General features: G+C 44.3%; 1 protein-coding gene across 13 annotated transcripts in view; it reads left to right on the forward strand.

Annotated features, from left to right (window-relative positions):
* The window catches only part of NAV2 (neuron navigator 2), a 773,425-nt gene that overhangs the window by 590,590 nt on the left and 156,562 nt on the right, over positions 1 to 26,273 (forward strand). For all 13 annotated transcript variants that reach the window (XR_008538002.2, XM_054662160.2, XM_508328.8 and 10 more), the window contains 3 exons: positions 1,334 to 1,446; positions 7,731 to 7,839; positions 10,021 to 10,410. Coding sequence is in view for 12 of the 13 variants with exons in the window: in XM_054662160.2 (XP_054518135.1) it covers positions 1,334 to 1,446; positions 7,731 to 7,839; positions 10,021 to 10,410 (612 nt within the window). In the remaining variant the exon portion in view is untranslated. The remainder of the gene's footprint in view (positions 1 to 1,333; positions 1,447 to 7,730; positions 7,840 to 10,020; positions 10,411 to 26,273) is intronic.

The raw sequence follows: 26,273 nt of genomic DNA on the forward strand, positions 1-26,273 counted from the left end.
AGATGCCTAATTGGCCTCTAAATGGTCATCTAGATGGGTGGCTCAGGGTGAGTGGGGCTGTGGCAGAGGGAGCCACGCCTCTTTAGAGGGTGCAGCCACCACTTGGCACCAGCAGGTGGCGATCTGCAATAACAAAGACAGTCCTTTCCAGGCTTTATTGTTTTTACTGGACGAAGGCAGAAATTCAGATATTTATTGTGAAATATCCCGATTTTTAAATGTTGAACTAATTTTAAAACTTTAAAATATTATGCAGACCAGTAGGAATAAGTTGGGCTGGTTTCCACACCAGGCTGCCATTTGCAACCTCTAGGTGTGAGGTACCTGTTTCAAAGTACTCATAAGGCCTCAGCAGAGATGATGAGGGCTTGGACCCTGGCTGGAGGTGAAAGGAGCACAGGGATTATGAAATCCTTTAAAGGTAAAGATAAGAGAATTGAGAACGATGGCCTCAGTAGGAAGAACAAAGGAGGGAAGAACAGTTGGATGACTTGAGGTTTATCAGTACATCCCCCGTGGTCCATTCTCATTCTGGGCAAACGTTTTCTTCACAGGTAGTGAAATCGGTTGAATTAGTTCAGCATGCCAGTGCGTTAATAATGTTACATGCAGGGTCATGCATCTGAGTGTAATTATGCATTTGCATGCCATGCCTGAATGAGCAGAGGTAGCTGTGACAAGAAAACATTGCATGAAGCTGTTGCTTCAATTTGCTTGACAAATAAGGGCATGGAGAGGGTTTGGGGAAGTACAGATTTCAGTCAAGTGTTGAAATAATGATCAATGAGACCTTTCATGTCAGAAGAACTAAGCTCTGAATCAGAGACCTGGAGGGCAAACACACCTGCTTGGCACCCACTTCCGACTGGTTTTATGGTCACCTTTATAGAGAAAACCATGTCAGGAGAATTTTGGGGTGGGGGTGCTGTTAATAGAGTCATCTTTATGTTTGACTTGTTGGCATGGCTGGTTACTTAGAAGTTGTTCTTTGGCATAGGTTAAATTATTCAAACCACCCAGTACCCTCCAGCATGTGTCTGGCTAGACCTAGCATCCTGATGGAGGTTCAGAGAAGCATTCCCCAGTGAGGGATTGCAGACCCTCCATCTGGGCAATGAAAAGTTTATCTTTTACAGTTCAGCGGCTCTCTCTGTTCTTAGGACATTGCTCCACATACGGCTAATGAATTATTTAGCATCAGTCCGCTGGTCCACTCTGTTCTGAAGCTTCTTGCTACAGGAGGTGATGGTGAGGGCTGTGGTTAGACCACAGTGGTCCAGATGTGGTAGTTGCCTCTCATGACAAGTGTGTCTGCTTTGGTTTGTGTGTGAAGGTCTCAGACGGACACTGAAGGGAATGTTACTGCCGAGTCAAGCTCAACGGGTGTGAGCATGGAGCCCAGCCACTTCACCAAGACTGGACAGCCTGCTCTGGAAGAACTCACTGGTGAGTATGGAGCCTCAGAAATCTGTGTCCGTTGGTGATGAGGCCTTCCACGCAATACCTGCTGGAACAGCATGAACCCAGCTTGATTATGAGTTGCATTATGTTTGCATTGACTTTGAGCTAAACAAACCTTCTTTCTTTTTTTTTTCCTATTATTTTTCTTCTTGTTTTTCTTCCCTTTTCTCTCCCTCTTACAGTTTCTTCCCTCCTCCCCAGAATTGTAAACAAGTCTCTTACTGGTGTGCAAATCCTATTTTTAAGATACATTCAGTTTTATTCATTTAGGGGCTCTGGACCGCACTGATACTTAACTTTGAATCTTCTTGTTTACTCTTCAGATAAAGTTGCTTTTCAACAAGATTTAGAATTCTAAAATAGTGGATTTTGTTCCTGTATGGAAGCACTGATTTAAAATGTGTTCTTAGAGTCCTACATGAATTGGGGGGGGGGAAATTGTAACATGCTTCTTTTTACCAGAAACAAAAAAAATATATAAATTTTATTTAAATGTAATGTAGACAATGATGATTACAGGTACATTATACTGTATGACAGCATAAAATCCACAGTTGTTGTATAGTTAATTCTGCAAGCATTTATTTTTGGACACTATACTGTCACATTCTTAATTAAAGAAGAAAAGTCACACCTTAATTAGAATTCTTACTACAGTGGATTCCAGGCTGCTATCTTCTCTGTCTCTTTTCCCCATTCCAAAACTCTGTGTCCCATGCTCCAGCAACTTCTAGTCAGGGAAATGAGTGGTAAGCCATGGATTTATTAGTGGCTGTGTCATTCTTCTCATATCTTACCACTTCCACAGTCGGGTTAAAACCTGAATCCAGGCTTAAAATCCATTTATTGAACTGAATATCCCTGACTACAGCATTTTAATAGCCACATTACAGCTATGGAATTGATCTGCAGCCCAATGATTGAACCTTACCCATCTAGCAATTAGCCCCAATGATTAATTTCAGAGGATTCTGGTTCCACTGCCTGGGCACGGTGACGGTGCAGAGATTCTTCAAGCCATTTGTAAGCAGTCCATCTTAGAATGATTTGGGCCCCACATTTGGGATTGATTTTGTTTCCTTCTCTTCAAGGTTTGTAGCTTTCTTTCATATGAGTACATGGATAGCACAGGAAAAGGACCAGCAATGAGAAGGGTGTGGAGTTCAGATGGCTGCTCGAGTCTCCATGCACATTCCAGATTGTGTTCTGATGTGCAGACATCAAAAGAGCGAGGCCAACGCTTCAGATCCCAGCATGGTTCAGATGTGTGGCCCGTGGAGCAGTGTGGATTCCTGTCAGATGCTGAGTCTCAGCAAAATCCACATTTGAAAAGCAAAAGCAGGAGCCAGAGAATATTCCAAATATTACTTAGATTTCAGAGTGACAGATTGCAGTATGTGATCTTCCCCTAATTTTTCTTTTTATCTCCATGTCTCCACTGTACCAGGCCTTAAGAGCTCAGAAACCCTGAGATGCTGTCAATCGGCTGCGGGGAAGAGACTGTGCAGCCAGTAGTGCTTGACTGTGCACTTTTTGGTGTCAAATCAAAAGGGGTTGGTCGCTAACAAAAATTCCTTATCAGGGTGACATGTCTTTATATTCAAGCAGTAGAAATCACACATGTGACTATGTTGAATTTTTTTTTATGGAGACACTGAATAATAAATAGCATGAGGTTGAATTTAACTTACCCACAGCCAATCCTTTGAAATGACAGTGAATGGTAGGACTATTTAGAAATGGACATTTACATAACTATTTGATCAATTGCTTAGTTCTTCCTCTTACTTATGCAAATGGGTGGGTTTTCCTATGGTGTGTGGTCATGTACAGAGCCTTACAGTTGAGAAATGCATCTTGCATGATAGAATTGAAGGAACCACACACACCTGCTTATCATCCTGCTCATGAATTCCTTCTATAGCTTACTGATGACTCATCTTTCAGCCTCTGCTTGAATATTTCTTGGACAAAATGTTGTTCCTTCATAAGGCAGCCCTTTATTTTTTTGCTGTTGTTGACGGCTTCACCAGTTAATGGAGTTCTTTATTCTTACATTTCCAATCACCGGATATAATTCAGCCTTCTGAAGCCCCATTTTCATTCTTTTTCATGTTGTAACATATCCCTTAAGGTTTCTTTATTTCCAAGTAAAAATCCTGGATTTTTTCCATGGTCCTTTTGTAACACTTTGATATCCTCCAAACTCAGTCATATTTGGTCACAATGCGATGCTCTCCCAATCATGACTAGTGGCTTGAGGTAGAGCCCTCCTTGGCAAAGTCCAGATCGCTACAGGTAGACACTAAAGTTTTAAGACCTCTCCATATCTGTGAGCTGAAAGCTCCCTGCTGCTTCCACTGGAGCTCGATTGTGTTTTTATTGTGTTCAGGCTGTGAGTTAGTGGGTAAATCCTACATTCAGGTCATTGTCAGAGGAGGCATAATTGGCAGTTCAGAATGTGATCACCTAAGCATGTCAGATGGGTTACTGTTTTGTGTTCCTACATTGCCCTTGGGATCTGATGTAGAGCCCTGGAGGAGGGCAAATATTTCCCAGCGCGAACCACAAGAGGGAAACAGGACACTCATATTTACTGAGCCCTCATTTTGTGCTGTATGCCATATCACCTGACTCTCACCCTAACCCTTCTAGCGAGAGGTTTTTATGACCACTTTACAAATGCGATCCAGAGAGGATAAGTGACTTGTCCAGGATCAAGTGGCTAATAAGCAGCATTGCCACAATTTAAATATTTATCTGTGGATAAGTGAAGTCCATGCTTTTCCTACAACCCCACACTGACCAAACGTGTTGCATAATAAACATTTCTTAGACCTCTATAAATTGTGGGGGGGTTACCAAAAGGAAAGATGAGACACCATCCCCAACTCAAAGATCTTTGATTTTCTGTCTGGGTGCAGTAGCTATACCTGTAATCCCAGCACTTTGGGAGGCCAAGGTGAGAGGATCGCTTGAGGCCAGGAGTTTGAGACTAGCCTGGGCAACACATAGAAGACCTCATCTCTGCAAAGAAAACAAATTAGCCAGGCATGGTGGTGCATCTCTGTAGCCCTAGCTGCATGGGAGGCTGAGGTGGGAGGATCTCTTGAGCCCAGGAGTTTGAGGCTGCATTGAGCTGTGATCACAGCACTGCACTCCAGCCTGAGCAACAGAGCAAGACCCTGTCTCTAAAAAATAAAATAGTTGAATTTCTAACGGAGGGTTAAGACCAGCAACAATATGTCATTAATAGAGTGATGGATAAGTAAATATGGCTATTATATTTTGTGCGTGTGGTTAAGGTAATCAGTTGAGGTAATTTGAAAACCTATGCCTAGACTTAGCTTCATAATCAATATTTTCTAAAGGGCCTAGAGCTAACCTAAGAATCAATATTTTTTTAACAGGCTTATATACATAAAATGTGGCCAAATTGGCAGTAAAAGATTTCACTGATGACCCAGAAGGTAGATGCAGTTACATTCCTCCAAAGTCATTAGGGGAAGGTATAATAGACATTCATCTTTGCTGTTGTTTAAAAACACATACATATATATGTATTTTAAAGCACTGGGAGGGAAATGCAAGTTTGACCACTTTTCAGATAAGAGAAAAATGCCTTCCAAATTTCTTTGGGTTAAAAGGTGGAAGGAGAAATTGGAAAGCACTTGCATTTTCAAGTAAATTTCCTCCATGAAATCATGGGTGTATCATTTACTCCATCCCAGCCTCCAGGCACCACCATGCCAAGAACGACCTAAGAAAGTTGTCATCTATCTCAGAAGAAAAGTCAATTCTATTATATTTCTTAGCTGCCTTGTCCCCTGTTAATGGCAATTGTTGGAAGTTCAACTTGGTGTCTGATGTCAATTCTACTTGCTGCTGCTTGATGTCTAATGTAAATTCTGCTTGTGCTATGTTCTAGATGGAGATTTCTTTGAAAATATTGCTCAACACTTGAAAATAGTCCTAGGCTTTTAAAGACCCATGATTGTGCTTCCTCAGTCTTCTCAGCTCTCCCTAAAATTACTCTGAGGGAGAAAATATATAATTCTATTAATCATTATTGTAGTTATTGCCCCTCTCCTCTTCCCTTTGTAAGGCTAAAAGAAACAGAACTAGGCTGTGTGCGGTGGCTCACGCCTGTAATCCTGGCACTTTGGGAAGCCGAGGTGGGTGGATCACCTGAAGCCAGGAGTTCAAGACCAGCCTGGCCAACATGGTGAAACCCTGTATCTACTAAAAACAAAAAAAAAATTTAGCCGGGTGTGGTGGCAGGCGCTTGTTATCCCAGCTACTCAGGAGGCTGAGGCAGAAGAATCGCTTCAACTGAGGAGGTGGAGGTTGCAGTGAGCTGAGATCGTGCCACTGCACTCCAGCCCGGGCGACAGAGCGAGGCTCTGTCTCGAAAGAAAGAAAGAAAGAAAGAAAGAAAGAGAGAGAGAGAGAGAGAGAGAGAAAGAAAGAAAGAAAGAAAGGAGGGAGGGAGGGAGGGAGGGAGGGGGGAGAGAGAGAGAGAGAGAGAAAGAAAGAAAGAAAGAAAGAAAGAAAGAAAGAAAGAAAGAAAGAAAGAAACAGAATTGCCAGAGAAGGCAAAACAAGACTGCACTGTGTCCTAGCTTGTGTGTGGCATATTTCTCATGGTACACTAGTGCCAGGTCAGCTCAAATGCTGCTCAGCCAAGTGTCTTGTGGAAAGTTTTGCCCAGGGAATGGAATACTGTGGTCCTGACAAAGAGGAACCCAGCTGTCTGTTTTCTTTCCTTTTCTTTTCTTCTCTTTTCTTTTGCTTTCCTTTCCTTTTCTTCTCTTTCTTTCTTTTCTGTTCTTCCCCTTTCCCCTTTCCCCTTTCCTTTCCTTTCCATTCCGTTCCATTCCTTTTCTTTCCCTTTCCCTTTCCATTTCCATTTTCCTTTCCTTTTCTTTCTTCTTTCTTTTTCTTTTTCCTTTCCTTTTTTCTTTCCTTTCCTTTTCTTTTCTCTTTTCTTCTCTTCTCTTCTTTCTTTTTTTCTCTCTTTCTTTCTTTCTTTCTTCCTTTCTTCCTTTCTTTCTGTCTTCCTTCCCTTCCCTTTCTTTCCTTTCCTTCCTTCTTTTCTTTCTTGGCTGGCTGGCTTTCTGTCTGTCTTTTCTTTCTTGCTTGCTTTCTTGCCTTCTTGTCTTTCTGTCTTTCTCATCTTTCTTCCCTCCTTTCCTTCTTTCCTTTCTTTCCTTCCCTTTCCTTCCCTTCCCTTCCTTTCCCTTCCTTTCTCCCTTCCTCTCTTCCTCCCTTCACTCTCTGTTACCCAGGCTGGATTGCAATGGCACAATCTCGGCTGACTGCAACCTCTGCCTTCTAAACTAAAGACATCGTCCAACCTTAGCCTCCAGAGTAGCTGGCACTACAGGTGTATGCCATCAGCCAGGGTTTTGCCATGTTTCCCAGGCTGGTCTTGAACTCCTGGGCTCAAGCGATTTGCCCACTTTGGCTTCCCAAATGCTGGGATTATAGGCGTGAGCCACTGCACCTGACCCCCAGCTGTTTCTTGCAGGCTCCCTGCTCTAGAGCACCAGCTGGCTTCTGTTGAGTGCTTATGGTGGGCACTGTGCTAAGGGATCTCCAGGCCTGATCCCAGTTTATCTCCACAAATGTCCTTTGAGGTCAGTACTACCACTGCGTTCCTTTTAGAAAAGTGAAATCTGAAGGATGGAGAGGACCAGCACCTTCCCCACAGTCACACAGCCAGTAAGTAGAGGAGCTTGAATTTGAGGTGACATAATACATCTAACAAGGAAGAAGGCAACCTTTCTCTGTATAAATATTTGTGATTAACAGTTGCAGATCTTCTAACTACTGCAAGCTATGCTTGCACAGTAGGGCCTAAGATAGCTGCATATATCATCAATAGGTGAGAAAACAAAATGCTTCACTCATTTTTGCATGGGTAGAAAATGACTACCTGGTTGGACCTAACCTGAGCATGTCTCTGTTGGAGACACTGTGGAAATGTGTTTACATCTCAGACTAGGCACTTGGCTTCTCCCACATGCTAGACTTCACCTATTTAAGGAGGCACCTGAAGGAAGAATCTCCCTGGACTTCACACTTCCTTTGGGCTTCCATTCACACTTCCATTCAATCATTCATTCATTGTCAAATCCTTATTAAGCACCCACAGCAAAGCACGTGCTGAGCATGGAATATGGTTATGGTCATAGACATGGATGCTGCCCTTATGAAGCTCATGGTTGGTCAGAGAATTAAACTAGTCTTAACCCTCATCTTTCTAGGGGAAGATCCTGAGGCTCGGCGGCTGCGGACAGTGAAGAACATCGCTGATCTGCGGCAGAATTTGGAGGAAACCATGTCCAGTTTAAGGGGAACTCAGGTTACACACAGGTATCTGCAGTGTGAATTACTTTACTGAACTACCTGGTATCCTAATTTTCTCCTGTGTTTGTTCATACCAGTAGCAAAGCGATTTGGTTATAATGGATCATAGCCTTGCTTTCCAAATGTGCCGGAATTCACAAAGAATGCCATACGACATGCAGAAGAGAGTTATAGGAAATAAAAAATTAGTATAGACAGATTTTTCCCAAAAGCAGAAGGTGGCTAAATCCATTCAACAAAGGATACTGTAGACCAGCTCTATTTAAATTTCACTTTACCTGCATTTTCTATAACTGTCTGGTGCTGTGGAAATGAGCAGGTGAACTATATTTGACCTGTGTGATAAACTGAATAGCTTGAATTCCTACCCAATCTTCTGATATGCAGCACTCTGTAATATTGTTAGTCATGCACGTACATAAAACATGTAAGGAAATATTTATAAAAACTTATGATCATGTTTTAACTCTGATTTAGTTGGATGAAATCTAGTATTACATTGGAAACATCAGGTGCTTTCATTGTTGAACAAGAAGTTGAAGAGGATGCAACCCTGGGATGTCTTTTGTGATTTGGGCAGGAGGAGGTTTTATAGTTGCAGAAATCAAGGAAAGTTCTTGTTGTCCCCACTGAGCTCCCAGGGAGTCTCCTTTGCTTCTCCAATTTCAGTTTCTTTGATAAGTGGCTATGGCAAGGAAACCACAGGGCTTCCCCACTGTCAGCAGTTTTGGAAGATTGGGGTTAACCACTGTGGGTTCCATCTCCAATAGGACCGAGGCCCAAAACAAGGGGTCCAATCTGAGAAAAATAAGGCCACTTCCAAGATCAGAGGAAAACAAAAACAGCTTAAGGGACCAAATTGGCTCTTCCAGAGGAGAGTAAACTCGGGGGTTTGGGGGTGGTACCCTCTTAAACCTTTAGGTATCTGAATGAAGGGGAGTCAGATATTGGATCTTGTGACTCTACCATTAGGTGTGAAACATCCCTTTTTCCACCATCGTCACTGACACTGACTTAATGTTGGCATAGCAGTTTGACGGTGGGATGGTAATTATGACAGGAGGGAAGACTTCAGTGGTTTCTTCTGCAGGGAAGAATCTCATTCTCTGCTCAGTGAGGAAATTCCAGTTTTCCTGTGAAGGTACAGACGATAGTCTTGACTGGGCTGCAAGAAACTGCAGCGCTGTGAAAACAGTGGAAGACAGACTCTGCCAAGAGATTGAGCTCATCCTTGGGCAGATTCTGGTCCATGTAACTTGATTGAAGAGGGAACTCAAGCCCAGGCATTTACCAATCTTTCCAGGCTTTTTGGATGAAATATGAGAAAAGCAACAGTCTGGGGGAAGTGAACTTTAGAGGGTTAAAAAATTAGAACTGTGTCCACTGCTCAGTTGGGAGGGAGCTGAGGATGTAAAATGTGGTATTAGGAACTCCCGGTGGGTGGAGAATCCCACCCTTAGGAAAAGAGGGCTGTGATGCAACATCCTAGAATGAATGGGCAAGCAGGAACCTTCATGCTCCATCCTAATCAGTTCAGCATTTTCTAGTATTTTCTTTCCCAGATTGGAAAGAAAATTCTTATTTTTTTTTGCCGGGGGGAGGATGGAGTCTCACTCTCTGTTGCCAGGCTGGAGTGCAGTGGTGCAATCTCAGCTCGCTGCAACCTCAGCCTCCTGGGTTCAAGCGATTCTCCTGCCTCAGCCTCCCGAGTAGCTGGGACTATAGGCACATGCCACCATGCCCAGCTAATTTTTGTATTCTTAGTAGAGATGGGGTTTCACCATGTTGGCCAGGATGGTCTTGATCTCTTGACTTCATGATCCGCCCTCCTCAGCCTCCCAAAGTGCTAGGATTACAGGCACTGCATCTGGCCTGGAAAGTGAGCCACTGCATCTGGCCTGGAAAGAAAATTCTAGTAGTTGAGGCCATTTAATTAAAGTAATTCGTTTCTTGTACCATGTTTTAGCAGGGAAAGCCTCCGGTAGGCTTTTCAGAATGTTATGTAGATGTGTAGCTTTCCTTTCTCATTTTGAGCAGAGGAAGCAGATCAGGTGGTACATGGGGGCTGGCTATTTTATCCTATTTTATATATGAGGATTATTTCATAATTCTAAATAATTAAAGATCATATAAACTGTGAAGGATACTAGGTACCTTTGAGTCTAATCAGGTTGGTTTTGTTTCTAGCACATTGGAAACCACGTTTGACACCAATGTCACCACGGAGATGAGTGGCCGTAGCATACTCAGCTTGACAGGGAGGCCCACGCCTCTGTCCTGGAGACTGGGCCAGTCCAGCCCTCGGCTCCAAGCAGGAGACGCCCCCTCAATGGGCAATGGGTACCCCCCTCGAGCCAACGCCAGCCGGTTCATCAACACTGAGTCAGGTCGCTATGTGTACTCCGCCCCTCTGAGAAGGCAGCTGGCCTCCCGGGGCAGTAGTGTCTGCCATGTGGACGTCTCAGACAAGGCAGGAGATGAGATGGACCTGGAAGGCATCAGCTTGGACGCCCCCGGCTACATGAGCGATGGGGATGTTCTGAGCAAGAACATCCGGACCGATGACATTACAAGCGGGTAAGTATCCGGGGCCGCCCTTTCTCCCAGAGAGAAAGAGGGCTTGGCACCTGGCTTCTCCTTTGTAGGGCTCTATTTGAGTCTTCCGGAGGAGGTCAAACTGCCCACCTGAGTTTCTGCTGTCCATATCAAAGGCTGTGTGACATGGAGGGAAACGCTGCTCGGCTGTGAGTCTGAAGGCCTGGGTAGTCCAGGCTTGGCCAGTAAATCACAACAGAGTAATACCTGAAAACAAACCATGTCGCATCAGTCCCTTAAACCAAACCTTGCACTGAGGATGGACTACTTGCAGGTTAGACGGCCTCCCTGGGCCTATGAGATCTGGCCTGTACCTGCCTCTTAGATCTCATCTTCCTCTCTCCTACCTATTTCCCTGCTGCAGCTGTCCCTTCCAATCTTCAGTCTTGTCAAGCTCTTTCCGGCCTCACGGCCTTGCACTCTGTTTCTCAGCCTGGATTCTGCTTCCCAGGTCTTTGCGTGGTAGGTCCTTCTTGCTGCTCAGCTGACACCTCCTTGGAGGGGCCCTCCTTGACCATGCAATTTGAAGCAGGTGTGTGTCCTGCCTCCTGCCCTAGGCATCTCCACCACTCTGTGGCAGGCTCCTTTGGAAGATTATCACTATTCGAAATTAACCTGATTATGTGTATATCCTCTGTTGCCTCCCGGCCCCCTCCTACTTGCAGCAGTAAGTACCATAAACCAAGGACTTGTCTTGTGCGTTCACCGCAGAATCCCCAGTGTGTTGTGTATAATAGGAGCTCATAAATATTGCTAAATCAATGAACATGTGAATCAGTGAATGAATGAACAAACCCAGCCTCCCCGTTTCTCTGTGTGCTCATATATGAAGTGAAGGGGAGTGATGAGATGATGTCTAAGGAACCTTTCAGGTGGAGCCTGCCATGACTGTATAGCACGAGGCCTGGCTGGTAACTTGTTCATGCTCCCCTCTCAGATCACCCTGCAGACTTAAGGTGCAGTGAGTTATTTCACTTGCCTGGGACTTCTTCCTTCATCTGTTAACATGACTTGCCCAGAAGTTCTCCAAGATCTTTTCCACCTTGAATGTTCTAGCTGTTAAAGTTACAGATAAGAAAAAGCAGAAATACTAATTGTGCCACTCATTTCCATGAAAATAATGATCAAGAACCCAATGCGTGAGTCAGTATTTTTATAATTTAAATAATAGCTAACTCTCCTATATGCCAAACACAGTGCTAGGTGCTTTACTTTTATACTCTCTTGTTCTATCTCCATAGCAATCCTTTGAGGTAGATGATATCGTAGTCCCCATTTTAGAGATGAGGAAGGTGAAGTCCAGGAAGGTTAAATAACTTGCCCAAGGGCTTGCAGCTATTAGGGACAGAGCGTAATAGTATACCATCTTGCCAATATTTTATTGCTGTATTGAAATACTACAACTACTAGAGTTTATTTCAAAATGAATTTGATTTTCCTCTGTTCTACCTCTGTGACTAGAAGTGTTCTTTTATTTCATTAAAAGCTGAGGCATAGAGGTGCTTTGGTTTTCAGCCCGTTACTTTTAGAACTATCTTGGGTAGTGAGATCTTTGAAAACGGGATCCACCAAACCTTTTGCAGGGGCAAAAGGAAAATTTCCCCTTTACCCTCTGAAGGTTCACTGGAAAATCAGCTCACAAAAGGCAGATTCATTGGAGAAAGGACATACAAATTTACTTAATGTATATACACAGAAGCCTTCAGAATGAATACCCAAAGATATAGGGGAGATTGTCCAATTTTATGCTTAGGTTCTACAAAGTATGGACAGCTGTGTAGAAATATGATTGGGCAAAAAAGGTATGATCTAATGCTAGTAGATGGAGTGGGGAAACCAAGCAAGGTTCTTCTTGGCCCTTCTGAGAAGCATTCCTGCCTTCTGGGTATGGGGCAGAGCCCTCTCTGTAATGGAGGTTTCTACAATCAAACAAGGTGGGTCAGATAATTTCCTTATGCCCAGGCTTCACACAGAAAGGAAGAGGGAAAATTAGAATAATGTTTGGAGGTTTTATGACTGGCTTTGGGGAAAAAGGGTTCTGATTTCTATGGCCTACCTAGGGGCACAGGGATTCTAGTTTCTATGGCTGGCCTCAGGGGAAATAGGATTGAGAGACCAGACGGCAGAAAAAGGTCAGAGAAAAACTTTCGCTTCTGAGGCCTTTATTTTGTAGTGTTTTCTGAGCCCCAACACCTTACAGTACAACAAATTTCTGCTGCCTGGAATGGCTGGCGCAATTAATGGAGTGAGAAATTAAATGACCTGGTCAACTTAGAGCATCCTTTTTTTTCTAGTTTTCCATAAACATGAAAAACAATAGCATACACCTATTACTACAACTGAATTTCACATAATGTAATCTTTGTATTATTGTTTAGAAGACTTTTGGTATCTAGCATGGACTCAGATTTATTATTATCAATTCCCATTTTCATATACTACCCAACAAATTGTGGCTTGTTTTGAGGCTTTTGTATCCTGTAATAAAGGGTTGATTTTATTGTCGAACCAGTCTTTCAATTCTAAAAAGATGGCCAGTGAATTCATTTTGATGTAGTGTTGATTATGTCCACAAGGTGGAGACATTGAAACACTCTAACCTGAATCTTAGTGATAGCCGATTGAGAAACTCCTGGTTTCTTTAACCATCCAAACCAGAGCCTTTACCTTTGCTTAAAAGCACCGATGTTTACATTTCAGTTCCAGCTTTGCCAAGCTTACGTTTTAGCATGTGTGATAGCACTTAGAGCAAGTGCAGATAAAAAGTTCAGAAATGTAAGCAAAGCACCCGATTACTGAAACTGGAGAACTTTGATCTGGTTTCTCTTCCTGTTCCTTTTAATGTAGAAATGTACCCTCAGCATGAGGAGAGGTAGCCCAGATGGAACCTAATGCTCCTTCTAGTTGTAGCATTCTAGAACACTTGTTAAGCATGTCTCCACTCTGCGGAAATGCATGTGAATTTCTGCTTTGAGGCCAAGTTACCAGTTTGTGTTTACAGGCAGAGTTCAGGGCAAGACACTTAATGTCTTTTCTACTCATCATATTCTTCCTATAAACTGGCAAGGTTGTAAATATTGAAAGGCTGGTTATTCTGTGCTTCAGAATGTGCTGAATAAGGCATTGTTGAGGCAATTGATGTAGTGAAAGGGAAATAGGCTGGGATATCATATTGGGCAGACCAGGGCTTAAACCCTCCCCACCCTCTTGCCAGCTCTGTGACGTTAGGCATGTCATTTGACTTCCCTGAGCTTTGAAGTGCTACAATTAATATGGTTTTTAAACCTTCAGCTGGATTTCTGTTTGCAGTTGTATCTGATAAAGACCAAAATCCCAGTCGGGGTCTAGATGCCTTATCTCCCTCAAACATCCAGGCGCTTGGAAACAATGAAATGATTAAAGCTTTTGTCCAGATGTTTATTTGGCTTAGTAGAAATGTAGCCTTGATGTATGAGTAATATATCAATCTGTACAGAGGCTCTTTGAGGAAAGTTCTTGTAAAAGTTTATAGCAAGGTTATTTAGAAAATCTGATATGGAAGTAAATTCTGGTTTCTAAAAACCTAAGACCTCTGTTTTCAAAGTGATGCTGTACTTCGGCTTGGCATAACAGCTATTTTTTGATGCCTCTAGTTCATTTTCTGTACTGGTGTGTGCATGTGCACCTGTGTGTATCCTTCAATTCTCCCTATGGTAGGGCTGAAATTACTTTATTACCATATTACCATGTAGTTTAGCTAAGAATTAAGGGCAAATGCCTTTTACACTTTGTGTGTGTGTGTGTTCTTATATTGTGCCTGGTATATACCAGACATGTCGAAGTACTTTACAGGTTGTTATCTGATCTCACTCATCCCTTTTATTGGATTGATAAATTGGGCATTGGCTGTAGTGGGGAGGAAATTAAAATAACAGATGAAATTTCTCTTACTAGGTTTTGATCTGTGAAGTCAATCTTCTACTCATATTCTAAAAATTCAAAGTGCCATATGGTACAGAATAAAATTAAAGGGGCAGACTCCACGTCCATATGTTTGAAATGATTTTTTTTTTCTTTTCAAAGGAGGCACTGAGTTATGTAATGTTCCAAAGTATAAGTAGATATCCCTTTATGGACAAAAAAATGACCCTTCAAATATAACATCAGAAGTTTCTCCCTCTCAGAACCTTTGATGGCTTCCCATTGCCTGTGGGAACAGATCTGAATGCCGTAACTGACTGTGGAGGCTCTTCATGGCCTCTGCCTCATCTGCCTTCGCTGACTTACCCCCGGCCACATTTCCCTTCACACACTCCAGACTTCCCACTGCTCTAGGCTACCTGCCACCACCAAAAGCTGGTTCCTGCATTTGCAAAGCCCTCCCTCCTGGGACATGCTGCTTTCTTCCTGGAATTCCTTTCCCCTCATGCCCATCTGACTAATCCTGAAGAAAATGTCTCCCCTGTGATGTCCTCTGGGATTCCCCCAGTCAGAGTTAGCTCAGTCTCACGTGTTTCTGGTAGTCTTGGTTCACACCTACCCTTATGTATAAGCGTTTCACTTTGCATGGGAAGTGTTTGAAAGCCACTAGATGGTACTGAGGAAAGAGTATATTCTTAAAAGGCAAACAGACTTGAGATTTAATCCTGGCTCTGCCAAGTGAACTGGAACAAGTTCTTAACCTTTGAATATTAGAGATAGAGCTTGAAAAGAACAGGCAAGAATCTGAGATGCACAAGAAATGTGCACGTGTGTGTGTGTGTGTGTGTGTGTGTGTGTGTGTGTGTGTGTGTCTTTCTCCACTAAACTTGGAGTTCCTAGCAGGCAGACAGCACTCATTATTTTTCTAAACCCAGAGACTGGGACTTAGCAGGTATTTAATATTTTGAGAATGGTCTATTCTTGATGCCTACTCTGGCAGGACCTTATGCTTATATAACTCGCTACCACACGCTATGAAGCTCAATGGTTCTATTTACAGAACACTTGGAGAAAGCCAGCTTAGCCTGTGGTGTCCATCTAGTGGTTGATAGAGGCTGTGGTCTCAATTCCTTTTCACTGTGAGTCATTGTGTTGGTTTAAAGCTCCTGGCTGGTGATATTTAGGGCTAAGGATGTTGGCTTTTGAGAATGAGGCTGATCAATAGCCTAGTGTGGAGAGAAAACAGGGTGTAAGCATTTGGTCTTCCACAGTGGCTTTTTAGGGGCTGCTGTCTTCCCTCCTTGGTGGCAGGAATTACTCCATCAACAAATATGGGCACAGATGCCTGCTGGGAGACTCTGTTCTTCAGAAATTGAGGAACTCATTCATGCTGAATTAATTAGTCATCCCTCAGTATCCATGAGGGATTGGTTTCAGGACCCCCAGAAAATACCAAAATCTGTGGATGCTCAAGTTTTTCATGTAAAATTGCATAGTATTTGCATATAACCTATGTACATCCTACTATATACTTTAAATCATCTCTAGATTACCTATAATATCTAATACAATGTAAATGCTATATGGATAGTTGTTATACTTTATTTTTGTTTGTATTATTTGTTCATAAGAGGATGCTTCGTGCTCTCATGCATCATTTGCATGTATAATGCCTTGTATCTTTTCCTTTATTGCCCGTCAGGTCATCTCCTCTCTGATTCCATCCAAGCAGAGGTAGTGACCTTTCTGTATGCTTCCTTGTTACTTGCTGTATCTGTATTAGCACTGGTAGCACTACATCAGGATTGGTTTATTAGTGTTTGTATGTATGTATGTGTGTATACGTGTGTGTGTATATGCATGTGTGTGTATGTATGTATGTGTATATATATGTGTGTATATATGTGTGTGTGTGTGTGTGTGTGTGTGTGTGTGTGTGTGTGTGTATGAGATAGGAAAGACAAAACCCAAACCTGTTGTAAGTTCTAAAGGTTAGGGTCAAATCTATCTTGAATGCTCCTGTATCTTCATTGGCTGGCACTGTGCCTGCCTGTTGCATAGTAAGCAGTCAATAAATATTTGTTGGCTGGGCATGGTGACTCACATCTGCAATCCCAGCACTTTGGGAGGCTGAGATGGGGGCATCATTTGAGCCTAGGAGTTCAAGACCAGCCTATACAATATAGTGAGACCTGTTGCAACAAATAATTTAAAAGCTATTCATGGTGGCATGTTCCTGTGGTCCCAGCTGAGGTGGAAGTATCACTTGAGTCCAGGAGGTTGAGGCTGCAGCGAGCTGTGATTACACCATTGCACTCCAACCTGGGTAACAGAGCAAGACCTTGTCTGAGAAAAAAAAAAAAATGTCAAATGAATGCTACAACTAACTTTAAAAATGGCAAGGCCAACCATATTCCGCTAAATGAATTTGTGCCTATGATTGTAGCACCATTGAGTTTGAGGACGTAGCCACATGTCTTTCTTCTTCTGGGCCCTGTCAGTTTGGACTGCCTCTAACCCTGTGAGCTTGACAATGTCAATACAAGAAAAAGAGAGAACTAGGGGCATTTGCCATGTGGACTGATGGAAGATAGACATGCCCCGTTCATCTCTTCCTTCTTTCACTGAACATTATGGGACAAATGTGTGAGGTATTTCTCACCAAGTCAGCATAGAACATAGCAGACAGTACCCTGAATCAAAGGGGGTAGATTAATAGCATGAAAGGCTCTTTCTTATCTGGTGAATATGTCCAGACCAGACCTGGAGTGACCTTGATAGGCTGTTGTTTCTGGCAGACTGATAGGAGAGAAAGCCAGAGTGCTCCTTACAGCCTAACACACCCTGGAGCCAAGATAAATGAATTTAGGAGAGGCTGCCCTGAAAGGCACTGATTGATGGCAGGTTCCAGCAGGGTGTGGCAGGCATCTCGAGATTTGGAAAGGATAGATTCTTGTTTCTCTAGGCCGATCCCACTGAAATGATCTTGGCTTTTGGCGCTCTTGGAACGCTTGGGAAGTTCAGGTTGCCAGCCAGCCAGTGGGCTGATCTCAGTGGGATTAGGAAGACTGAGCTGTCAAGGAAAGGTAAAGACTCAGCTATGTGGACAGACCTATCTGTAGGGCTTGGAGCCAATGAATGGAAAGTCTCTCTTCCCAACACTCAGACACTAAATATGTGGGTTGCTTTCCCCACACAACCAATTCTCCTACACCAGCTGAGCATCCTATAATTCAATTCAATTCAGACACAATCTACCTAGAGTTAGCCTAGATGCCACAGGTTAAGGGCTCAGTTCTACAGGATTGCCACACCCCCGACACACATACACACACATACACACACACACACACGCGCTCTCTCTCTCTATATATATATATCTACAGATGCCAATCACAAGTCATAGGTCCCAAGGTTACCCACACTTCTGTCCAACTTGGCTGCAAATCAGGAGTTCCCATGACCTCCCTTACATTCAGAAATTTGCTAGAATGGCTCACAGAACTCAGGGCAACACTTATTTACTGTGGCTGGTGTGTTATAAAGCATATGGTAAAGGATACAGTTGAACAGCCAGATGAAGAGGTGCATAGTGCAAGGTGTGGGGGCGGTGCAGAGCTTCCATGCCCTCTCCATGAGTGCTACCATCCCAGCAACACTGTGTGTCCACCACCCTGGAAGCTCTCTGAGTCCCATAGTTGAATGTTTTTCTGGAGACTCTATTATGTAGGCATGACTAGTTAAATCATTGGCCATCAGCAATTAAGTCCATCTCCATCCCCGCCTTACTGTCTCCTTACTGTCTTGGAGGTCAGAGGGCAGGAATGAAAGTTCCAATGCTCTAATCACATGGTTGGTTTGTCTCGCAACCAGCTCCTATCCTCCAAGAGTCACCTCAGTAGCATAAGCCCAGGTATGTTTGAAAGGGGTTTGCTATGAATAACAAAAGATGCTCCTCTTACCCCTATCAAGAAATTCCAAAGACTTAGGAGCTCTGTGCCAGGCACTGGGAGCAGAGACCAAATGTGCATTTCTCATTATGTCACAGCAAGTCACTTGCCCCTAATGCACTGCCGTCCTCTTAAAACAGACAGACTTAAAAGATGCAATGAGGCTCCAAGATGAAGGAACAGGCCCAGAGTAGCCCAGTAGGTTGGTGATGGGGCTGGGCCAGATCCTTTCTAGGGTTCTTTCTGTGCCTCTCTGCTTCCCTCAGTGTCTACTTGCTGACAGCTCTTAATAGTGTATGAATTCACAGAAATCATAAATACTTTTCCCTGTCTGATATTTTCCTTGGTGTTAAATATCCCAGGCAAGTACAATGGTCTCTTTTCCTAAGCAGCTCTCTAGGTAGAGTAAGCAAGCGCAGAGTCATGCAGAGGGCAAGATTAATTTCCCCAAGTGCTGCAGAACAAATGACAGCTTTCCCTGCGTGGTTGTGATGTTGTCTGACATGGGTGGTTTGGCAGATGGATGGCTCTGGCTACCAATATCAGTCGTCCCTGATGGCTGGGGCAGCATCAACTGAACACTTCTTCTCCCTCCACGGTGGACCCACTTGATGTACTGAGTGCAGGAAACCTACTAGCCCTTATCGGCATCTGGGTAGGCAATCTCATCAGAGGAGAAAGAATAACTGAGCTGCTAGCCCACTGGAGGAGGAGAAATTCTCCAGCACTCCCATGCGCACTCTGTCCACTGCTGGTGACGACAGACTTAGCAGGCTGAGACCTGGATTAAAAAGAGATTTACTGGGGGTCAGCCCCATGGAGAAATGAAGTGTGGTCCAGCTTTGACGTGGGCAGCCCAGACTGCCACAGATGTCTAATGGCAAATGCTGGCTTAGTAATTTATGAGGAAGAGAGAGGAAAAAAATAATAAATGGGTGTCTTGTCTTCTCAGGAAACTAGGGTTGGGCCTCGATTTCTTGGGAATTTCCTATCTAGCTTTGAGGCTTGAATCCCTTCCTGCCTCCCTCCCACCCCTGCATCCTGTGGGAAGGAAAAAGAAGACGGGAACAAAAGTGGGTGCTTTGGGAGAAGGAAGTCTCAGGCCCTTGTTGAGAGGCCTCCAAATGGGCTGCTCCCTGCCTGCCACCCACCCTTACACATGTCCTCCTCCCATAGCTTTCCAAAGCACAGGCTCTTCTGGCCTTGGACACTGGAATCCTTTCCTTTGGCCTACCTTCTGGGAAGGCTCCAGGCAAAAGGCAGTAAAATCCCGTGTAAAAAGTGTTTATTGAGTTTGTTATATGTTAAAGACTATGCTAAAAGCACTGAGACCAAGGGAAATGAGTAAGACCAGGTTGCCAGGATCCTAACGCTGTGAAGGGAAGATCATGCAACAGGGCACTGTGTAGGTCAGCATAAGAGTGGTGAGTGAAGGAGGCCAGTGAGGAAGTGATGGCTTGTGTTGGGACACAAACACCCTTACCATATGGTGAGGGTCAGTGGGAAAAGTGTGGGCTGTGGAGTTTGACCTGCAGTCCAGGCTGGTTCCACCACTCTTAGCTGTGTGTCCTTGAGTAACCTATTTAATTTCACTGTGCCCATCTCATAGGTTTGATGTGAGGTTTCAGTGAGATCATGGTGTGTACTCTCAGCCCAGTGCCTGGCATGCATGCTTTAAGCACTCAGCAGGGTTCGCTACCATATTGTCCACCGCTGTCACTACCAGCAGCGGCAGTAGCACCTTGAGGACATGTGAGCTGGGCCTCACAGGATAAACAAGGGCCCAGGCAGACCAATAGCCTAAGGACATACAGGCATTGTCATGTTATTATGAGGTTGGTGCTTGGGTGGGTTGCAGATTCAAGATGGAGGTTGGGAGGCAGTGGGCTCAGGTTAGAAGCTATTCCAGAGTCCATGCAGCAGAGCCACAGGGCTGGGTAAGGCCAGGGCCAGGGGAACAGATGCACAATGAGTTTAAAGACACTTTTTACATTAAACTCAGCCTGATGTGGGGGCCAGTTACACAGGGGACACAAAGGAGACAGAGAAGATAAGGATGGCTCCCCAGCTCCAGCCTGTGTTGTAACTGCTGGGAAATAGTTGATGTCTGTCCTCAACACCCTTTGTCATTTCCTAGCTTTCCCTCTTGCATGTTAGCACCCACCCTGTGCCCCCAGATTGTCTCAGGCCTTTCAGGCCACCCCCAGACCAAGGTGGGTTGAATGTTTAAGGAGAGTGTAGAATATGATTCCAGGAGCCTTAGGAAAACCCAGTCCCACAGCCTGCCAACTCTTGCCCCCGGAGGAACCCAGGGCGCAGAGGGGAAGAACACCCTGCGTGTCAATAGTTCATTGCAACCCAAGGCAGATGGTGGTGAATGTTAACATGAAGAGGCAAAATGTGGGGGCTCCAAAGTGGATCTGAAACTAGAGCAGGTCCTGTGAGGACCTTGTATGTTCTCACTTTCACATTCTGGGAAGCCCACTGTGCTCATCTGCAAATGAGAATAATAATGCCTGGAGTTATGGTGACAATTGAATGAGGTGACACAGGCAAAGTGCTAGTCCAGTTCCTGGGGCATTGCAGACCCCACCAAACTGTCCTCATAATGAGGGTGTTTCCTAGATTCAATCTGATATAACCAAATTCAGCGCATGGTGCAGGATAAAAGTACTTAACATATTTCATGCTCTTCCCCCCATGACTCCTCCCCAAGCCCCAAAGGGTAAGAAGCTAGTGAGCCCTCTCCTTAGACATAAGACCATAACTGATGTTCATGTGGGAAGCATGAACACGATACCCTCCAGCCGACAACTACCATGCTGGGCGAGAGAAGCCCGCTGTGACTAATCATGCTTAGCAAGGTGCTCCTTCTTCCCCCCTCACCATCTGGACTGTCTGCTGTCTTGTTGGAACGGACCTCCTGCCCTTCCGGGGCTCTTCACTGGCAAGCAGCATCAACAAAACACAGTCAGCATTTGGGTGTTACTGAGACTGGCCCAGATGTTTAAGGGAAATTCCACCTTAAGTCCATTAATCAACATGATCGAGACTCTGCATGTTAGTTGAATCAAGTTGGCAAGTATTTAATAAGTTCTAGTCAGTTCCAGGCCCCTGACTGTGCCCTGGGGCTTGATGGACAAGAGGAGGAGTCAGTTATTTGTTCTCAAAGCTGGACCGTTTGATACTCTACTTTTTGTGCCAACTTTTGATCATTCAAGGTTCTTACCAGGGGCCCATGAGCTCACACTTAATGAAGTGTGCTTACATGTACAGGAAAAACATATTCCATCCTACTCTGGAGCTCCGGGTGGCTTATGGGGGCTGATATGTGTGGCATCCCTTCTGTGTGCTAGGCGTCTTATCTAAGTCCCACACTCTGGCTTTATACTGTTTTTATTAATAAAGAAAATGAAGACCCTAGAGGGTAATTGTTACTTAATTGTCTTAAGCCCATGGAAGAGTTGAAAAAGATGGCCTACCATTTTATTGTCACTTTCCCTTTGTATCCTGGGATTCCACTGTGACTTTGGTGCTCTTGTTGCTTTGCTATAGTTGATGCTGTCCTGCATCCTTTAGGGCCACCCTTTTTTTAAATTTTATTTATTTATTTATTTATTTTTTGAGACAGAATCTTGCTCCATTGCCCAGGCTGGAGGGCAATGGCACAATCTCAGCTCACTGCAACCTCTGCCTCCCGCATTCAAGTGATTATCCTGCCTCAGCCTCTCGAGCAACTGGGATTAGAGGCACATGCCACCATGCCCAGTTAATTTTTGTATCCTTAGTAGATGGGGTTTCACCGTGTTGGTCAGGCTGGTCTCAAACTCCTGACCTCAAGTGATGCACCTGCCTTGGGCCTCCCAAAGTGCTGGGATTACAGGTGTGAACCACTATGTCCAGCCCAGGGCCACCCTCTTTGCTGGAGAGTAGTGGTCTGCAGGCATCTTCTTTCTCTACTCAGTGTTATGCAAATGGACCTGGAAGACAGAAACCCGAGGGCTCACAGACAGTCCCTGAGCCCCCCTGTTTTTCCTGCTAAGCCTTTGCATAGTTCTCATCTAGAAAACCAAATCCATATTTCTTTTCTTTTTTTAATTTAAATTTTTTTTCTCTTTTTATATAGTGATGGGGTATCACTAGGTTGCCCAGGCTGGTCTTGAACTCCTGGGCTCAAGCAGTCCTCCCACCTTGACCTCCCAAAATGCTGGGATTATAGGTGTGAGTCACTGCACCCGGCCCATGTTTATTTTTATCTTAAGCATGTAGATCACTCAAGTTGAAAATACCCTTCCCAGTATTTTTCAAGGGCCAGCAGCTAGAGTGGCTCAACAGATTTATGATGGGAAGGTTGGAGAATACCAAGTTCGAGTTGAGGTGAATATGAAAAGAAACATTTGGACGAGGTTGGGAGTATTTTGGCCCTGAGACAGTCAGCCCATGTTGAAAGACTCAAAACAGAAGGCGATGTGTGCCTGTGCTCAGATCAAGATAAGAAGCTTAAGTTTTGTTGGGACCTCATGAACCTCTCATCAAGCTGTTCTGGAAGAAATGTACAATGAAAGAAACTTTAGAGATGGAGGCAGAAGACCTGACTTCACATTTCTTGATTGGCAGCTGTGACCATAGGGAAATTTCTTCCTTTCCTGAGCCTCTGTTCCCCATGTGTTAAACTGTGGCGCACCTCTCAGGTGTGTGAGGAGGAGTAGAGGAGATGGTGTTTGTAAAGTGTTTGGCACAGGTAGCATGGTGGCTCCTTTAGCCCTATTGGAGTTACTACATCTGCTTGCCTTTTTAGTCTTTTATTTTATTTAGAACATTTACAAAGATGATATCAGGCACAACATCTTATTCTTGAGCACAGTGACCAAATAGCTCCTGGCTGGATCAGAGTTGGTCTGTGCATTAGTCAAGGTTCTCCAGAGAAACGAAACCAATAGGGTGTGTGTAGGTTTGTGTGGGTATGGGTGTATGCATGTGTGGAGGAATTGGTCATGTCATTGAGCAAGTCCAAAATCTTCAGATGCCCTCGTTGCAGGCCAAGAGGGCATTCTACCTTTAGACTGCCTTTAGACTCGAGCTGCAACATCAACTCCTCCTTGGGTCTCTCAGCCTATTGGCCTGCCTACTGGCTGAGAGATCCAGAGTAGAGTCAGTGTGGCAGCTCAAATCTAAAGGCAGTCTTGAGGTAGAATCCCCTCTTGCTCAGAGGACATCAGTCTTTCAAAGCCTTCAACTGATTGGATAAGACCCACCTACATTATGGAGGATGATCTGCTTTACTGAGAGTCTACTGATTTAACCGTCAGTCTCATCTAAAATATTCCTTTGCAACAATATCTGGACTCTAGTGTTTGACCAAATATCTGGGTATTGTGGCCCAGCCAAGTTGACACATAAAATCAGCCATCCCAGCCTGTAAGCAGGCCTTGCCATATGATCAGTGGGAGTGAATCATGTAAGGGAGGAGGCAACTCACCTGTGGCCCAGGGTCAACACATCAGCTTTAATAAACATCTGCGAGGGCTCAAAGCTAATGCACCCTGCCTTGGATGTGACCACAGATCAAGACTCTATGCCTGCCTTGGAAGAATCATTGCATCCCTTCCTTCGTCCCCTGGGTCCTGGTAAGAAATCTCCCTGAGAAATGGAGGTTTTGACCTTTCCTCTTAATCCTGAAATAACTGCAGAGTGAGACAGACACACTGGCATGGACACCTCCAGAGAGCTGATGATTTTTGAGACCCAAAAATGAAATAAGATTCTGAGCCTAAGGAGAGGCCCCAAGTTTGTCTCCAGAGCCTTCTACCTATAAATCAAGCCCACATTCACTTCTTGATCTTGGGAACAGTGGGAGACAGGGTCTGTGGTTATCTCCACTGCATCACTGGAGTCTTGTATCCCTTTCCCAGAGCTTTGTGCTTGTAATCATCCAGTCATCTGTTTCGAAATTAGAAAGCTCACATACTTGAGCAGTGAAGTTTAAAGGGTGAAGTCAACTCAAGTTGTCAGAAACATGGGACGAAATAAATGTGGTGTTGGCTCTATAGAGAAGGGGGAAGGCCACAGAGGACTCAACAGTGCCTGCTAACCCATGACTTTCTGCCAGTCCTGCTGTGGTGGCACTGTAATTCATAGTCGCTAACTGCTTTGGAGAGTTTATTATGTGCTAGGCACGGTGTTGAGCTCTTTACATGCTTTTTCTCACTTACTCTTTCCATTAGTTATTTGCAATAGAGACTGTTTCTCGTCCCGGTTTTACAATCAAGGGGGCCAAAGCTCTGAGAGGTGAAGTTACTTGGCCGGGCCACACAGACAGTAACTGGTGGAAGCAAGCATTCAGCCAGGCTGATTCAAAGCCCGGGATCCCAAGCACCCTATGGGATGGCAGTTTACTATAGCTAGTCCCCACACTCTGAATATCCGAATATATGGAAGGCAAGACCAAAAAGGAAGAGTGTGCACCTTCTGAACATCGGAAGCCCTGGATACTCCCAGTGCCATTTGAAGGAGCTATGAAGGTACTTGAAAGTGCCATTTGGAAGGGTAAGGTACAGAGGAGTGAGTTATGTAGGAACTGAAAAAAATAGCTGGAGAATGCTTGTGCAAGGACCATGGAGGCTGTGGCAGGGGCAGAGGCAGATACTTCTCTTTGCCTCGAAAGCAATATTATGTGTTTAATTTCAATTAAATGTCACAGGTCTTTACTGTAGCATGAGAAACACTTGTGTCAACATTCCCCAGTGCTTATGCAGAAAGTGAATGGGGGCAAAACTGGTTCTGTGCGTGCTGGAAATGAAAACCGATGAGGTGCTCAGAGGCAGGAAAGTTCAGATCAAGAGCCAATTCTGCACAGTGATTTACCGAAGGGCCTTACCGCAATGTGGCTTCCTGTTGTTAAATCTCATGAAAGCGGGCATTTCAGTCACCTATGGTTTCTAGACGTGATACCCGAATTTCTCTGAGGAAATTCCACTCCCTCAGCCCCTCACCCACTGCAAACCCAAACAAAACCCACAATTACAAGCTCAGCGCCACCCTGAGACCTCAGAATTGTGCACGGCAAGTTAGAGCTTTATTAATCGAGTGACTTTTGCCTTACTCTTTGGGAGTTGTTAATTAAAACCACTCAACCATTGAGTTGAGAGAGAGGGAGAGAGACAGAGATTGAGGACAGCTAACAGACTGGATTTTCTCCCTCCTTTGCAAGCTGGTGTAGCTATTTTAGAAGCTGACACGGACATTACAGTTGACTAAACCATGCACCAGATTTGTATGTGAGGCTCCTTGGGAACAGCTTTCATTTAATGCCCTGTAGCCAGGTCCTCAGGGTACAAAGAACCTGCCTAGCCTCTGACCAAGTATATATAATGGTTAATAATAATGACCATTGTAATAATATTAACACGACTAGCTACCATTTATTGAACACTTTTAAATGCCAGGCACTGTGCTTTATATACATTATCTCTTTTCATCCTCATTTTTTTTTTTTATGAGACTGGAGCTTAGGAGCTCTGTTGTGCAGGCTGGAGTGCAGTAGCGTGATCATAGCTCACTGAAACCTCGAATTCCTAGGCTCAAGCAGTCCTCCTGCCTCAGCCTCTTGAGTAGCTAGGACTATAGGCATGTACCACCACACCCAGCTAATTTTTTTAAAACATTTTTTGTAGAAATGGTGTCTTGCTATGTTGTCCAGGCTGGTCTCAAACTCCTAGCCTCAAGTGATCCTCCTGTCTCAGCCTCCCAAAATGTTGGGATTACAGGCATAAGCCACCACAGCTGGCCTCATTCTACTTTTTTTTTTTTTTTTTTTTTGAGATGGAGTTTCACTCTTGTTTCCCAGGCTGGAGTGCAATGGCACGATCTCGGCTCACCAAACCTCTGCCTCCCGGGTTGAAGCAATTCTCCTGCCTCAGCCTCCTGAGTAGCTGGGATTACAGGTGCGTGCCACCACACCTGGCTAATTTTGTATTTTTAGTAGAGATGAGGCTT

This window comes from Pan troglodytes, chromosome 9 (genome assembly GCF_028858775.2).
Source record: "Pan troglodytes isolate AG18354 chromosome 9, NHGRI_mPanTro3-v2.0_pri, whole genome shotgun sequence".
NCBI lineage: Eukaryota > Metazoa > Chordata > Mammalia > Primates > Hominidae > Pan > Pan troglodytes.